The sequence below is a fragment of the Castor canadensis genome, chromosome 7 (genome assembly GCF_047511655.1).
Source record: "Castor canadensis chromosome 7, mCasCan1.hap1v2, whole genome shotgun sequence".
Lineage (NCBI taxonomy): Eukaryota > Metazoa > Chordata > Mammalia > Rodentia > Castoridae > Castor > Castor canadensis.
In genome coordinates, this window is record NC_133392.1 from 15,934,823 (window position 1) to 15,953,257 (window position 18,435).

General features: G+C 35.3%; 1 protein-coding gene across 3 annotated transcripts in view; it reads right to left on the bottom strand.

Annotated features, from left to right (window-relative positions):
• The window catches only part of Atrnl1 (attractin like 1), a 744,833-nt gene that overhangs the window by 706,098 nt on the left and 20,300 nt on the right, over positions 1 to 18,435 (bottom strand). For all 3 annotated transcript variants that reach the window (XR_012449625.1, XR_012449626.1, XM_074078234.1), the window contains exons 2-5: positions 9,794 to 9,877; positions 8,595 to 8,708; positions 4,861 to 4,989; positions 3,302 to 3,510 (exon numbers count right to left, since the gene is read on the bottom strand). Coding sequence is in view for 1 of the 3 variants with exons in the window: in XM_074078234.1 (XP_073934335.1) it covers positions 3,302 to 3,510; positions 4,861 to 4,989; positions 8,595 to 8,708; positions 9,794 to 9,877 (536 nt within the window). In the remaining 2 variants the exon portion in view is untranslated. The remainder of the gene's footprint in view (positions 1 to 3,301; positions 3,511 to 4,860; positions 4,990 to 8,594; positions 8,709 to 9,793; positions 9,878 to 18,435) is intronic.

Genomic DNA, 18,435 nt, shown 5'->3' on the forward strand with positions numbered 1-18,435 from the left:
TTTCTATATACCAACAATGAACAAATTGAGAAAGAATATATGAAAACAATTCCATTTACAATAACCTCAAAAAAATCAAGTACCTACAAGTAAACTTAACAAAGGATGTGAATGACTTCTACAAGGAGAACTATAAACCCCTGAATAAAGAGATAAAGGAAGACTACAGAAGGTGGAGAGATCTCCCATGCTCATGGATTGGTAGAATCAACATAGTAAAAATGGCTATACTACCGATAGCAATCTACATGTTTAACGCAATTCCCATCAAAATCCCAATGATATTCATCACAGAGACTGAAAAATCTACCCTAAAACTCCTTTGGAAACACAAGAGACCACGAATAGCCAAGGCAATACTCAGCAAAAAGAGCAATGCTGGAGATATCACAATACCCAACTTCAAACTATATTACAAAGCAATAGCAATAAAAACCACATGGTACTGGCACAAAAACGATACGAAGATCAGTGGAACAGAATAGCAGACCCAGATATTAACCCACACAGCTATGCCCACCTTATTTTTGACAAAGGCGTCAAAAACGTATGATGGAAAACACACAGCTTCTTCAACAAATGTTGCTGGGAAAAGTGGTTATCCATCTGCAAGAAACTGAAACTAGATCCATGTATATCACCCTGTACTAGTATCACGTAAAATGGATCAAGGACCTTAATATCAGACCCAAAACTCTGAAGCTATACAGAAAAGAACAGGAAATACTCTGGAAACAATAGGTATAGGCAAGGACTTCCTCAACAGAACCTCAGCAGCTTAGCAACTAAGAGAAAGGATGTACAAATGGGACTACATGAAATTAAAAAGCTTCTGCACTACAAAGAAATGGTCTCCAAACTGAAGAGACTGCCCACAGAGTGGGAGAAAATATGTGCTAGCTATACACCAGACACAGGACTGATAACCAGAATATACAGGGAACTTAAGAAACTAAACTCTTCCAAAATCAATGAACCAATAAAGAAGTGGGCAACTGAACTAAACAGAACTTTCTCAAAAGAAGAAATCCAAATGGCCAAAAACAAATGAAAAAATATTCACCATCTCTGGCCATAAAGGAAATGCAAATCAAATCCACACTAAGATTCCACCTCAACCTGTTGGAATAGCCATCATCAAAAACACCACCAACAACAAATGTTGGTGAGGATGTGGGGGAAAAGGAAGCCTCATACACTGCTGGTGGGAATGCAAGCTAGTACAGCCACTCTGGAAAACAATACGGAGGCTTCTTAAAAAACTAAACACAGATCTGCCATATGATCCAGCCATCTCATTCCTAGGGATATACCCACAGGAATGCGACTCAAGTTACTCCATAGGCACCTACACACATGTTTATTGCAGCACTATTCACAATAGCCAAGTTATGGAAACAGCCAAGATGCCCCACTACTGACGAATGGATTTAGAAAATGTGGTATTTATACACAATGGAATTTTACTCAGCCATGAAGAAGAATGAAATCTTGTCATTCACAAGTAAAACGATGGAAGTAGAGAACATCATCTTTAAGTTAGCTAGGCTCAGAGACCAAAAATCTTATGTTATTCTTCATTTGAGGACTTTAGAGCTAAAACAAATACAGTAATATTATTGGACATGGGTCACATGCTAATTTGAGAACACATACAGGAGGAACAGGGAAAGGTAGGAAACCTAAAACTTAAAAAGTGTTTGATGTGCCCACTGTACATGAGCTAATATAGTAACCTTAAAATGACAGAGATCATTACGGGAAGATGACCGGGAAGTAGTGAAGAGGCCTGGTAGCAATGAATCAATTCAGGTTGTAATACACATGTGCATGGAAGCAATGCTAGGAATCTCTCTGTATAGCTATCCTTATCTCAAACTAGCAAAAACGCTGTCTTTCTTATTATTGCTTATGTCTTCTCTTCAACAAAATTAGAGAAAAGGGCAGAACGGGTTCTGCCTGGAAGCAAGGGGGGTGGAGGGGATTGGGAGGGGATGGGGGTAGGCGGGGAGAAATGGCCCAAACAATGTATGCACATTTGAATAAATGAATAAATTAAAAAAAGAAATCACAGGTATTTTAAATGGTTGGTATATCTGATATCCTTTAGTGAGGTAAGTTTAAAACAGACCTAATGTATACAAAACCTAAAATAATTACTCTAAAAAAATATTCAGCTAGTTGTTAACACTTTTTTTTTTATGTCATCTCAAGAATAATGAATTCAACTACATAAGGAGCTCATTCTTTTTGGTTTCCACTTAGGCCTGAAAAGAACTATTGCTACTTCTAATATACTGTGCTATAACAACACATGATCATAATCATATATTGTATCTTTGGATTATGTAATTAGTAAGTTAAAGTTCCCTCTATCAGCAGGACTAATACATTGGCACAAAGGAAGCCTCTCAATACATTAAATACAATTGGTAAAAAGTAGGTTCTACAAGGGTAAGTGCATAGATAAATATACATATGCCTTAATTTAATTCCACAAAGTGAAAATGTATGATTTTTTTTTTCTTTTGTTTTGGTGGTACTGGGGATTGAACTCAGGTCCTTGCACTTACTAGGCAAATGCTCTACCACTTAAGCCATACTCCCAATCCTTTTGCTTTTAATTAGACTGGGCTAGTCTTGAACTGTGATCCTCCTACCTCGGTCTCCTGAAGAGTTGGAATTACAAGCATGTGCACCACACCCAGTGATTTTTATACTCAGATGTAAATTAAACCAAAACTCACCAGTGTGTAGTCCAAAGTTAATCTTTGACAATAGATATTTATAAAAATTGTTAAGAACTGTTTCCCGGGAATCTTATTTTCTCAATGGGCAGCTAAAATACTCTCACTTTTTGAAACATTCTATGTTCTTATATAAAAAAAAAAAAAAAAAACTAGCCACAAGAGGTCAGTCTTTCCTAAGAAATAAGTTTAAAATAATAAAGTACCTTATGACATAAGCATTTACTTTTTCAGTACAGTATCTTGTCCATTACAAATCAAATTTGACTCTATAAAATCTTTGCCGATTCAAGAAAAAAATTACAGAAGATTGTAATGACCACATACCTACAATTTAAAGAGCTTCATATATAACTTCATTTAATCTTCAAAATAGCATGTAGACAAACTACCAATTTGATGCAGGTAAGTAAGAAACTAATTGTTAATCTAAACATTCTACAAATAAAACAAGTACATGTGATTTGGGTGTGCAAACTATAACAAAAGGTGAGCATAGAATTTGTATCATTAGATATAAGAATCAAATTTTCAAAGGCATCACACATGCTTACCTTGCCAACTATCATTGCAGACACACAATTTTTCTCCTGTTAGGTCACAGTAGCCATGATCTGGACTGCCACAATTGGCTTTACAGTAAGGAATATCACATGCTTCACCCTTCCAATATTTATCACATTCACAATACACTTGACTTGCAACAGAGATACTAGTTGTACACTTTCCATGACCAGAGCAATTGTTAGGACAAGAATTGATCCTGTAAAATATAATTCATATGTGCTCAATTTAAAGATAATTGAAAAAGAATTCTGGTTGTAATTTTATAAATGTTATAATTTCTATACTGTCTTATGTGCTTATTTAACACAATCCCACAATGTAGCTTCAGTTCCTTCTTTATTCTGTACCCTTCTACTCTTATATAATTCAGTATTTATTTGCAATTACTCTTAGCTCATTCAATAAGTTTACTTCACTACCAAGAACTACATGCCACTCATCTGCTGGATCTGTATAAAGACTTAAGTAGAAAAGTTTTGAATAAAGCAAATTCACAAATATCTGAAATTATATGAGGTCAATGTACAGCATGGCTAAATAATATTTTAAGGCATGTGCTACCACCTATGCACTCATAAAACAAAGGAACACATAGGTTTGTAGTGTGTACATGATAGTTTGTATACACTGTATAGGTGTAGGGCATATAGGTATAGTGTGGCCCTTTAACTGATTTTTATTTTATTTTAGGCCCTTGAACTGACTGTATTCTACTATATACCTATTCTCCTTTACATATACACTGGGATATTTTACAGGATGAGGAACTCCTATAATAAATTGCTAAATCAGGGAAATTTAGAACATTTTATTCCTTATGAAAATGTCTATCTTCATAAAGAAAAGAAAAAACATTGACACATACAGTCCCTCCGGGGCCATTTCTGTGAAAATATCTCTGGCTATTTGACTTTACCTCTGGTCTTCTAGATATAAAAATTTACACAAAGTATCAGATACATAACAGTCTCACTGAGCATTATTTGTTTTATTTTAGAGGATACTGGGGAATGAATAATTGTGTACCTTACCTCCTAAGCTTCAAATTCTCCTCATGTGCAAAATAGAAAAAATACCCACTTAACAGAATTGTCATGAAGGAAATTAAAGGGCAGAAATGTACATACACCTCTTAGAACTACCAAAACTTAGCTCCTATACCCTCTTCAAATTACAGGTAAAATACCCATGTGCACAGAAAGGCAGTTCAGGACTCCCTGCAATCCCATCTATCTCCTGCTGCCAATAAAGTTACACTAGCTTATATTTCCTTACTTAATCATTTGTCAACAGTTTTAAATTTTATAAATGATTTTTTCAACTAAACAATTTGCTACCTTAACATCCTCAGACTTAGAAATTATTTTAACATGGGCTTAGATTGGAATTTTCGGTATATTTAATAATATAGTATATCACTTAGGAAGGGATCCTATATAATTTAAATTTTAACTCATCAATCTGTTCCTGATATATGAGACATTTGTAATGGCATATCAAGGTATAAGAATCTAGTACAAGATGGAATCTTTTTAAAAATACATACGAGTAAAAAATGTTGAAACCAGTTAGATTATATGCAGCATCGCTGAAAAAATGTAACAATGCATAGCCAGATGTTGTAACAACTTCAGGCACAGTTTCATTTCCTCTTACTTCAGGGACTATCAAACCACTAAAAGAAAGCAAAATAGAACATTGTACATACCTTTTGTATACAAAGGACACATCAAATTTGGCTAAATATCTTCTTAACGGAATCACTAAGCATACATGTTACAAGAGACAACTAGGAGAATAAATGAAAAATTAGTCCCTATCCATTTCTCCATTTCTACCCAATTAGCTCTATTACTGCTGAGAATATACTAACATCTACTCTCATGCCACCTCACTCTTTACTTTTTCCTTATTGCCATTTAGACTGTAATGTTCCATTTCTCCCTTTTATCCTTCTATCCACTCTGTCATAATATTACAGGGTAGTCTTATACTTAACTCATATATAAAACTTCACTCAAAGCCACTTTGCTACTCTAACTTATAACTTTACCCTTTCCCATTGGTTACAAATTCCAATGAAGTTAGAAAGAACACTCCACACCAGCTAAGTGCTTACAAAACAATTTTAGTTAAAGTTGTACATTTATAAAACACTAATCTAGATGTTTCAGGTAATTTTAAAATACATGATTTTATTAAAACATAACCATTCCCAACCAAAATATTGCTCATGTAAGCCTTTCTTGCACACAAAAGAAAATGGAGAGATTAATAACTGTACAAAGCAAGAATTCTAAGTAACTGGTAATTCTTTTTAACCTACTGGTTCATAGAGAAAAATTAACAATATCATTTACTTATATCTTACTATCCTCTCTAAATCTGCAAAAAGATGCAATAGGAGAAAGAAGCTGCTAACAAATTACACAACTCAAAATAGTCATTTCTTTTAAGCAAAGTTAAATTCATGCTTAGGCACTACTAAGAACTCAACTTCCTCAATGAAATCATATTTGGCAAATGAATTATTATAGTTAATTTATTTTTCAGACACATACAAACAAATTAAAAAGTAATCAAGTCTTGATTTAATGATTTAGTAATTATTATTACAACTATTAGGTTATGATTATAAGAGAACAAAGTATTTTTAAAGGAGACTGCCAAAAGAACTCCAATTCTATATCACCTTTAGTTATACATATATACATATTTTTCATAGTAGTGAGATTCCTTCAAAATACAGTAATAAAAATAATATTTCCAGGTCTTTATAATAGATACAGCTAGCCTATGAGATCTCTTTGAAATAGAAAAAGAAAAAAAAACAGATGTTTGCTTGCTTGTTTATAAGTTTTCAAAAGCAATAAATGAAAAAGGGTTTCTACTTATTATATAACGTATCAAGCAATTTGAATCAATCCAAATTATAATACAACCCATATGTAAGAGGTACATAGAAACTGCTTTTACTAAAAGCACTGACTCCTCACTTGGGCCTGCTAATGTCCAAAGGGTAACTAAAAGCAGGAGAAAAACTTGGCATCCCTGCCTCCATTTTATATGTCATTCCTCTGAGCTGTTCTCTCTGCAACTACCTTGCAGCAACCTTGGAATCCAGAGAGGGCAGGACAGACCTTTATAACCAGAGCCAAAATTACCCCCAAGGAAAGAACCATCAGAGCCTCACCATACAAACCACCCCTCAAATGAGGAAAATTACCTATAATGATGAAGCTGCACCCTAGAGCAGGAATAATCACCTTATGGAAATCAGATTGCTCCCCTCAAGTGATGATAGCAATAAATTCCCTGGAACTCCTTACAGAATCAGACTGAGCTAATGATCCAGGACTGCTGAACTATGCATACCTCTCACCCTTTGCCCCAGTTCTTTCTCTATTTAAACCCAAAGCTAATGTCTGTGCCCCAAGACGGTCTGAAGTGCTTACCCTGCTTATTCCCATGAGTATGCCCAGGCCACATTAAAAAGCCTCCTTTTATCTGCCTTTCATCCCCTTTTTATTTGGTGGGGGGGAGGGGAGAGGTGGCTGGGACTGACATGTAGAACCACTGTAGTTGGACTTGTGGCCAATAAGCCTGGTTACACATACAGTAAAACAGAGCTAAAAAACTTGGTGTGGGGGTGGGGAGAGAAGTAATTTGAATGTATTTACAGAGCTATGGAAACAAGAAGGGTGGAATCCAGGACCCTCACTTTGAACTGGGAGCCCAACAATTGGGGGTTGGAGGATGGTGAAGAACTTTTAAGTTAGCCCTTCCAAAGGATTCCACTGTCTTTAATGTGTCTGTACCTTTGTACATGTTTTTCTCTAACTAGAATGTCCTATCTGGCCCCAAACTTCGCCTATTAATATTCTTCTCATGATAAACTCACCATGAAGGACTGGTTACTTCTGAAATGACATAGCCCTCTTTTATAACCTGATTATAATACTCAACATCTGTGAAAAATCTGTTTTCGTGCCCCCACTAGTGCATGACTATTGTGTAGCAAAAAAATTGGGCTTTGTTATCGGTTTTTAGAATGTAGCTTTTAAATCCTTGGAATTTCCTAAGTGATAGATTGTCTTTATTATTCATGGTAGGTCCTGACAATTTATGCCAATAAGGCAGAATCATGGTGGGCCCGTAGATAATTAAAGCTAAGGACACAGTTCAGAATGGGGGACGGCCACGCAAGTAAGACCAACAACGTAATTAAAGAGTTGAGGTCACATGGTATCAGCCTGAGTTTTGAAGACAGGAGGAAGGCTGGAGTTCAACTTCTTCAAGGCCAATGATTCATCCAATCAAGCCTACATAAAGAAACCCAAATAAAAACAAGGAACACTGAAACTCAGGTGAGCATCCTGGCTGATGACATACATTGATGTGCTGGGTGGAAACACCCTGAGGACACAGATCATATTTGTGATCTTTCCTGACCTCATTCTATGCCTCTCTTTATTTGGTTAGTTCTGATTTCTATTTTTGTTAACAAATCTATAGTTATAAATGCAGCATTTTTCTGAGCTCTGTGAGTCATTCTAACAAATTATCAAACATTAGGGAAGCTTAGGAATCCCAGAATTTGTAGCCAAATATTCATAAGTAAACTGGTCTGGACTAGGGGGCTACTACTAGTAGAAGGGGGGAGGTATAAGGAAAGGGTGTAGGAGGGTGAATATGGTGGAAATATTACAAACTCATGTATGAAAATGAAAAAATAACACCTGCTGAAGCTATTCCAGGAATGAGGTGAGGGGGAATAAGGAAAATGATGGAGAAGATGAATTCAACTATGATATATTATAAGAAATTTTATAAATGTCACAATTAAATAAACAATAAATAAAATTTCATTTCACTAAAATAAAAGATAACTATTAAAAAATATACATTTGCCTATTTGCTCGTCAGCCTAAACTCATCTTAATCTATCCAAATAGATGTCTGAAAACATATTCAAGCTGCTTTAAAAGAATAAGTTAAATACAATGACAATAAAGAATGAAAATGTACAGTTCCAATACAGTATCTATTTATCTGTGCTATGTCGATCTTTACATTAGTGTATATATACTTAACTTGACAGTCATAATGTACACAATGTAGTACACAATGTAGTATTATAATCATCTTAGAAAGTTAGCCATCAAAATCAACATTAACTGTATTTTGGAGAACTAATCAATATATTTCAAATTAACAAATTAAACATATTTATTTACTTTCCCCCAACTATCAGTTCATCAACTAAGCATAATTACTCACCTGAGTACAGCTATTAAAGGTGCATATATTGAATCTCCATCATAAACATACATATGATCCCAGCTACATTCTGTAGCAAAATGATTGAATCTTAATCTTAACACTGCATTTGGACTGGAAGAAATATTAAAATATTTTTATTATGTTTTATCATACACAAAACATATTTTGAAGAAATTTTAGACAGAGTATTTTTATCTACAAATACTTTTTTCTATAAATCACTAAGTTACCAGAGGGAAAAAACTGATAAGCTGTCAAAATGCAACTTTCAAAATCTATTAACAGGCCATATGCATGTATCATCATTTTCAAAAAAACATAGTCAATGGGAAATGTTCCATGCCTTGATTAACAAAGAGGTTACATAGCTTATATACATTACTGAAACCTTTTTGAATTTCATACTAAAACAGGCACATTTTATATCAAATTATACTTGAATAAAGTTGATTTTAAAAATTAAACACTCAAGGGCTGGGGGCTGGTACAGTGTTTGTCTCCCATGCATCAGGATCTGAGTTCAAAGAAATAAAAATCAACACTCAAGAAACAACCGCTCTCATTTGTACAGAATCCTTAAGTAGAGGCACTAAGTTCTTCAAATGTCTATGAACAAGTACGCAAACAGACTACAAGTATATACCAGATAATTAACTTAAAATACAAAGAGTACGGTTTTCCAAATACATTGTTTTAAAATTACAAAATGGTTCAAAAAGAATTCTTACATTCATTTATGATTCAATCATAGTATGTTTAAACAGATAAACTTGGTTTCAAGCCCTAATTATAAAAAATACCTCTAAAGGAGTAACTCTTCCTTCTATAAAATGTTCTTTTGAAAATACTCTTAGAAATAAAATACTGAATAGTATGAACCAATGATATAACTCAACATAGTATATTTTTGTACTTTTTATGGAGTTTTTAAATTATATAACTAGACATTTTTAAAAAGTTAAAATCTGCCTATTATGCAGTTATAATGCCACAACAATATAGCTAAAAAATTAACCTATTGTATCACAAGTGAAGGGGTAATTTATATTTTAAAATCTCACAAAAATTAAGAATATTTTCCAAAAATAAACAAGTAACCTATATAACTATGAAGTCATTATATTAATATCCATCATTAATATGATCATCTTTATCATTTAAGAACACAATTAATTCAACTCAAATTGTATACTTACTAGCCTTCAATTAGCCATGTACATTTAGTTTTATACTTATAGTTAATTGGACCATCTGTTAAATATCCTGAGGGTTCTGTTAACCTGGAAAAGAAAAATCATGAAAATAATTACCTTAAAGAAACTTTTTTTTTTAAATGTTATCATTCACTGGTAAATGGATGGAACTGGAGAACATCATTCTGAGTGAGGTTAGCCTGGCCCAAAAGACCAAAAATCATATGTTCTCCCTCGTATGTGGACATTAGATCCAGGGCAAACACAACAAGGGGATTGGACTTTGATCACATGATAAAGCGAGAGCACACAAGGAAGGTATGAAGATAGGTAAGACACCTAAAAAACTACATAGCATTTGTTGCCCTCAACACAGAGAAACTAAAGCAGATACTTTAAAGCAACTGAGGCCAATAGGAGAAGGGGACCAGGAACTAGAGAAAAGGTTAGTTCAAGAAGAATTAACTTAGAAGATAACACACATGTATAGGAAATCAATGTGAGTCAACTACCTGTATAGCTATCCTTATCTCAATTAGCAAAAACCCTTGGTCCTTCCTATTATTGCTTATACGCTCTCTTCAACAAAATTAGAGATAAGGGCAAAATCATTTCTGCCGGATAGCGAGGGGGTGGGGGGGAAAAGGGGGTGGGGGGAAAAGGGGGGAGGGTAAGGGGGAAAGGGGGAGAAATGACCCAAACATTGTATGCACATATGAATAAAATAAAAATTTTAAAAAAAGAAACTTTTTTTTAGTTTCATTTTATTTTTATTAACATATTATTGTTGTACTGGGAGTACACTGTAGCATTATAAAATGCTTACAATATATCTTAAATTAAATTCACCACCTCCATTATTCTTCTTTACCTTCTCTCCATTCTTAGAATAGTTTCAACAGGTCTCATTTTTCCATTCTCATGCATGAGTTCATACTATTTCCACCACAATCACCTTCCTTCACCCTTTCCTTACATCTTCCCCCTGACCACTGGTACCAACCCCAACAGGACCTGTTTCACTTCCTAGCCTTTGTTTTTGAAAAAAGACATTTTTGTTTATACCTTAAAGAAATTCCAAGACATAGTAGTATGAGAAATTAAAAAGTCACTCAGCCAAAGGAATGAGACAAAGTAATTTCCAAAATAGAATACAGATTTATAACCTACAAAAAATTCAAATTGCTTATTTCTCTCTATATCTGAAAAGAAATTTATTCGAATTTTTTAAACCTTCATATTATCATGGCCATTTCAATTTGCATACTGGAAAAAGTCACTGGAAATTGAACACTATATTCATGGATTCAATATTGATGCAAAAATTGATTAAGTTAAACTTTATCTGCACAAAAATTAGGTTAAGGCAAAAGAGGAAGAGCAAATGCACTTTCAATGACAGTAGATCTATGCAATACAGAAACCACACACGTACACCTCACTTTTTGTAATAATCTCTACACATAAACATAGAAAACATTTTCAAATTTGTTTTCTAGGTACCAGGATTGTTAAGTAGCTATCATCAGACTTTTACAGAGCTCTGCTCCCTATTTTTATTAGCATTTTCTCTTACTTACTTTACATCTAGTCCAAGAACTCAACCCATTTTTAAAACAGGGTAAACTAAAATGTTTTATGTTTTCTATCCATATGTAAAAAAAGAAAACATAATTAGAAAAACTTCCTCAGATTTTCAGAATCTTAAAATATTTAAAACAAAATATCTCAAATCTACTTCATTCTACTCTTTCCACACCAATTATTTTATCTAGAAAAGACCATGTCCTAATTAAAATATCTTCCCATTTAGCATTGGTATATATTTATATATGCATACACACAGGGAGTTAGTCTTCATGTACTCACATACACATATACAGAGGTACTGGGGTAATTATCTGCTTTTATATAAAATTGAATTTTCCATAAAATATAGAGCCTTAAAAACATTAGGGGAAAACAGTGTCATTTACCTAAATCAGGGCTGACAGAAAAGTCAGTCAATGCTAATGTTATTTGTAAGTCTTTCACAATCCCTGCAAAATACGTTGGTAAATAAAGAGGCTAATTTATGCTTGGAAAAGATTCTGAAGAACAAATAAATTTCTATGTTCTCATATTAATATAATAATAAATTGAATATTATCTATGTGTCAAATGCTACTGTGAGCATTATGTATGACCTCATTTTAAAACCTCAAAAACCCTGAGACAGTAATTAGTAATCCTATACTACAGATGTGAAAACTAATGCACAGTTTAAATAAGAGGTTTATTTTCTTGTTCTGATGTTTCACTTCCAATTATACTAGAAAAAGTAATTCAGACAAACTCTCCACTGATGACAACTTGAAAACTGAAGAACAATTTTTAAACTTAAAGGCATCTTATCTGTAACAAAATGAGAAATGTACCTACCAAGCCAAGTTCCAGAAGCTGCAAATTCTTTAAGTGGAGCCAGGCCTTCAGAGCTGCTTTTGCTCTGGGGAGATGTGCCTACTTAGGAGAAACTGCAAAAAGACTGAGTGTGCTTTTGGTGGCCTCAAGGAGAGAGGGGGACAAAAATGGGAGGCAATGGCCCACAATATAAATAGTTTCAAATACACAAGATGGTACTTTGACTTGAACACAATGACTTGTTATTAAGATAAAGGTATGCCAGAAGTAAACCAGCCAAACCAGCCCTTACGTGGACTGTAGCCTCACTAGGAAGTCACCTGGGCAACAGAAAATTCCAAACCTCACAAGTGGCTTAGAGGATCCTAGAACAAGGCTCCTAACAAAAGCAATACAATACTATCTAAAGAAAGTAACATTACCCCAGTCTTCAAATGATTTCCACCAAGATTTTTTCAAATAAAATGTCTAACATGATCAACAATAACAAAGCTTAAGAAAATACAAGGCAATAAAATAAAAAGTAACAGGAACAGAATCAAAGATACTCTATATTTTGTGATGCACTCATTAAAACAAATATGCTTACTAAGTTTAAAAAGACAAAAGGCAAGATTTAAAATTTTGGCAGTTAATTGAAAACTATAAAAACTAACAGCAGATTTGGAAAAATTTAATGAAAATTTTAGTACTGAAAACAAAATTTTAAATCTAATGACAGGTTTAACAATAAATTAAATACAGCTGAAAACAAGGAAAGACATCTAGAAGATAGGCCACTAGAAAATATCCCAACTACACCAGAATAATTTAAAAATCAACCTTTGTGTTTGGGTCAGGTCACTCTCTCATGTAAAATTCTAGTGGAACAGGTAGTAGAAGAACAAAACAACAGATTAAAAATTATGATCTTGTAAAGGTAGAAACAAGGATAGTTTGTGCAGTTTCAATTTGCCTGTTACATGCACATATTGTCTCTCCTTCACAATTTTATTTTATATTCAAGTTGTTGGTAGTTAACTTTATAATTTTGTCTTTGGATAGAATATTCAGTATGACTGTGACTTAACAGGAGTAATTAATATAGCCAAGTAGCAACACAATGATTTTGGAGGATTATGTTTCCTCATGTTGTGGAAAAGGTTAAGAACTTTTTTTACTTGTAAGAAGTGTATATTCTTAAGTAAAAATACAGTGTTTTTCATTGTCGCTGGGGGGTTTAAATATGATTAGAAAATTCCCTACAAAAGCTGAATCATCAAAGGGTGCACTGTGCCAATTATCTCTCACTTCCAAATTCATCCTTTTTGCTTACTCTGTGAAAATAGATCTGGGCCCTTCAAATGGCTTTCTTTCTCAGATGGCAAGGAATTAAACTGTCCATTGAGTGCACAGGAGAGACTGCAGGAAGAAAGTGTTTTGCTTTCTGGTTCCATGTGCTCACACAGATTTGTGTGGCTTTTCCAGCACCGGATTTTACAGTACATAGTAAATGGAACCAACAGCATCCACTTCCCCTAGCACTTCTCAGGCAATTTTGTAGCAGAGTGCCTACAGTGAGGCACTTCCCCATGAACAGGTTTCCTGGGCATTCTATAAAATGTCTTCAAGGCAAGCCTACAGGTCAAATGTTGAGCAAATTCTACCAGAGCCATAGAAAGTAGTTTCTGCAATTCATTAGGCCACAGCCATGCCACCCTCCCAGCAAAGTCCCTCAAACCAAGAAGAGGAGAGGCTCTTACTTAGATGCTCTCTCAGCTATGAGGTTAGTAATAGATGCTCCTTGTATCTATGAGTTCTGCAGTCTTTAGAGTTCTCTTCATTTCTTACTAGCTAATCTCATTATTCTAATGTCAGTACAGTTAATACTGTTTACATTAAATTTTTCCTGTTAAATTATGATTCTCATTCCTAATTCATTGCAAACCAGTACACTAATAATGCAAAATAAAATCACAATAACATACCATTTGCATCCAACAGAATGGCTAAAATTAAAAATACTGACAATACCAAATATTGGCAAGGAGGTAGAAAACAAGAACATCCATAGAAATACATCAGTACAGCTACCTTAGAGAATAATTTAGCATTATCTTACATAGTTGAGGACATAACAGTGCAACAGCTAATAGTGTCAGTACTATATTCATACTCTCTCAGGCCTCTGTGTCATTTCCATTTACTCACCTCTGGCTTCCTAAGACCAGTGCCTGCATCTTTGTTGAAGGGTCCCTCTGACTGCTGCAACTTTGCTTGTACATGTGGGGAAAAGTGTCTGTGAATCACATCCTCCTAGACGCAGCCTTTAGCCAACAAATGGTTTGATTTAAGGAGTGTACATGCCCTCACATTCCTTGCTTCTCTGCATGGATAATACTTCCATGTATTTTCCCCCAGCACTTCTCTGTGGTGGTTCACTTGATAATAAACTTCTTGTTGGCTGCCCTGTCTTCTCTGTATCACTCTTCTATAGTGTCCCCAAATCTCCCAAATATCACGAGGGCACACGAGGGGTGATACATGATGATGCGCAATACACAATGCATAATATCCCATGGCATGCACTCACCTTTAGTAAACTGAGATGGGTTATAGTAGAAGAGGGTACACTCACTGATACAATAGGTTTATGTAATATGCGGCCTAATAATTGACAAATTTAGAAGCAAGGGTAATTATAAGGACAGTAGAATTAGCTGATTGCTATTAAAGTCATTGCTGTGCTGAAGGAAGAAAATTAGACTCAATCCAGCCAATTTTAGTAGTGTGAAAACCAGAGGCTTTTCTAACATTTAAAGAGACTCTGATCTCCTGCAGCAAAATGAAGATGGGTTGAGAGCTGATCATGAGAGGAGCAGAAAAATAGAAAAGGTTTAATTCCTAGCCCTGGCAAGACTCCAGTGCTAAAGATAAGGCCCAAAAAAGGAAGTAGAACGCTGATACTTAGAAAGGTACTGTCTGATTAGATTTAGGATCTTGAATCCCTTATTTTCTGAACCCTCTGAGTCTATAACTTTCTTTCAAAAACAATGACTTCCTGCTCTTTTAATGTTTATTTCCTCTTTAGCCACAACCATATGCAACACCAGAATTGAATTAAATCTGTGTAGTCAATTAATGACAGTTGGCTGCAATGATTATGCCTCCAAAAGCCATGCAGCTCATGTACACATGGCCACATGAAAAATGTAAATTAGAAGTCAATGAATATTTGGAAATTAAGAAACAGACTTCTAAGTTACAAAACAACTAGAAAATGTCTTAATTGAATAATTCTAAAATCACAAAATATCAAAATATATAAGATGAAATTAAAGCAATGTTTAAAAGAATTTATAACTGAAAAGCAATTATCGAAGGTTATTGCTTGACAAGCTAGAAAAAGAATTGCAAATTAAGCCAAAAGAAAATATAAAGAAGAAAATAATGAGAAAAGGAAATCCTTGAAATAGAAGTCATATAATAAAGAAAATTAATACAACCAAAATATTGATTTTTATGAAGAATGAGTTAACAAACTCCTAGCACATTGACTGAGAAAAAAAGAAAAAATATTATCAAGAAGAAAAGGTGAACTACTACTGGTGCTACAGAAAGAGCAAAACATTAACAACATATCAAGCCAGGTTGCTGATAGCTCACGCCTGTAATCCTAGCTACCTGGGTAAAAAGATTGAGAGGACTGCAGTTGGGAGTTTAACGAGATCCCCTCTCAACCAATAGCTGGGCATGGTGATACATGCTCATCAAGCCAGCCTGTCATCCCAGCTCACAGAAAAAGCAAGGCCTGGTGTCGTGCACCTTTCATCCCAGCTATGATAGTAAGCATAAAATAGGAGACTCATGGTTCAGACAGACCTGGGCAAAAAAGCCAAACCCTATCTCAAAAAATAACCAGAGAAAAAATGGTGGAGGTGTGGCTCAAATGGTAGAGTATCTGCCTATAGAAAGCCAGAAGTCCTGAGTTCAAACCCCAGAACCATACACAAAAAAATAAAATATCAATAAATTTGATATTTTAAATTAAATGGAAAAATTCTTTTAAAAGTACAATTTGCCAAAACCCACAAGAAAACATAGAAAATCTGCATAGTTCTATATCTGCTAAACAAATTTACTCTAAAATTAAAAACAAAAATACCTACAAACACAGATGGTTTTGAGTGAGGGGTAAAGCAAGGAGTTAGGAGACACTTGAGAACAACAGCTTGGAGATAGTTAAAACACATGCTGGACATAAATGTCAACAGAACAACTCATGACTTATAGCTATATCCTGTTGGCCCACAATGTATAAAGAATGGTGAATCCTGGCAGCCATATTGACTGCTGAGCAACCTTGGGACTCAGCAGCAATGCAGTTAAGCAAAAAATATCCATCCAGCCGACAGTGTCAGTTTGACTATCCAGGATCAAAACACAACTCCACCCAATGCATGTTAGGAGTTTATGATGCACAGATCCAACTCCAATAAAAACCTGGAGTAAAAATTGTCAGGACGGTTGCTCACTCTTGTGCCTTCCTACGCTCTGCATCTTGGGAATGTACTTTCCTTTGCTCTAATAAACCTAACCTATTATCACTAAATTTCTAGGTCTACCTTTGAATTCCTTCACCAAGGAATTCATTCCTTTGTCAATGAGACAAAGAACCTCCGGGACCCCAATTCAGTTGCATCTCTTTGGTGACTCTGGAAGGGTTTGCTGAGGAAAACTCTGCCCAAAAACAGGTGAACTATCCTGTGGTACCTGTAAGCCATAAGTCTCTTTTCTTGTTTCAGCCACTGTTTTCCAGCTGCCTCTTTGCTCATTGTTGATCTTCTTTTCTGAGACTGAAACAAAACAGCCACACACTGTGGGCACGGGTTGCACATTTAAAAGTCACAAGGAAGAGACAGTAACAGAAAAACTCTGCTAACAGGATTACTGGGAGACTAGGAATAGGCCACTTCAGGCTTAAGTCTCTTCCTTGATGGCACTAATCTGTTTTCAATAAACAGGTAAGAGTCTACAGTGGGGAGAATGGGATCTTAGGAGATCAAGGATAACAGAAGATAAAAAAAAAAAACTAGACTTCACCTAAGATCTCTAAGGTTGCTACTGGCAATGGGCTTTGAAGATCCCAAGAAGGTTCTGTGCCCTGGAGCAGACACCAGGAAGAATAGGATGCTGGAGTAGGCAGGGTGTTAGCTTAGTGCATTTGCTCCTTCCTTAGCAAAAAAGAAACTAGGTTGAGAATTCAAGACACTGGACCCTCTCCCTCAGCTTCCCAGGTTCCTCCAGGAGGAATAAATCCCTTTAAGCTAGATATATTTCTTCCTTTTTGTCTCTTACAGACTGTGGGAGGCTCTCAGTCAATTCCAACTAATAGTCCTCTGGAATGCATTCTCAAGCATTGGAAACTGTTTGCAGTTTCCCTCAAGAGAACGGCTGTAATCCATTTCTGGTGGCACCAGATCCTGAAACCTACACCCCTCCCATATAGCCAGGAGATCTGGTTCTTCTCAAAACTTACATGGATGGTTATCTGGGGACCAACTCCAGCAGGTCAAGAAGGGCCTTGCCAGGTCATGTATACCTACTACGAAATTAAAACATCTTGCTAGTTGGGTTCATCTTTTTAGAATTAAATCATAATTTCCATAGCAGAATCCTGGAGAATTCCCAGAACTCAATGGACATCTGGAATTGTGAACCAATGGAACACCTAAGGCTCCTCTTCAAAACACAACAAACTCCTCAAGATAAGTAATATACTCAACAACGGCACTGCCACTGGAATTTTCAGGATTCTTTTCTTGTGGGATCCTTAGCTATTCTTTTTCCTCTTCTGCCCATCTTTTGGTCCTCCTTTCCACTCTCTTTTTCTTCCTCCTTCCCCACCTAACTCTAGCCAGCCTAGACTCTCCCTGGAACCACATCTTATCCTTCCCACTTATAAGAAACAGTATCTGGCACAAAAACCTTTCCCAGTACTGAGTCTGCCATGAGCAACCTCAAAGGCTATCTACCACATCTCCTTTGGAGATTATCTAGACAAACTGGAAAAAAGTCATCCCCCCCAGAAAAATCACCATTCACAGCCTCCCTTAATTTGGTAACTGTATCCTATCTTCTCATCTTAACCTATACCTTAGAAGTTCACTCATTAGCTTAGCTGATCCACTAATTTGGGAAAACTCTTCTGATGCAATTTGGCATGCAACCCCTGGACCACAGATCAAGTTACTACCATTTCATCC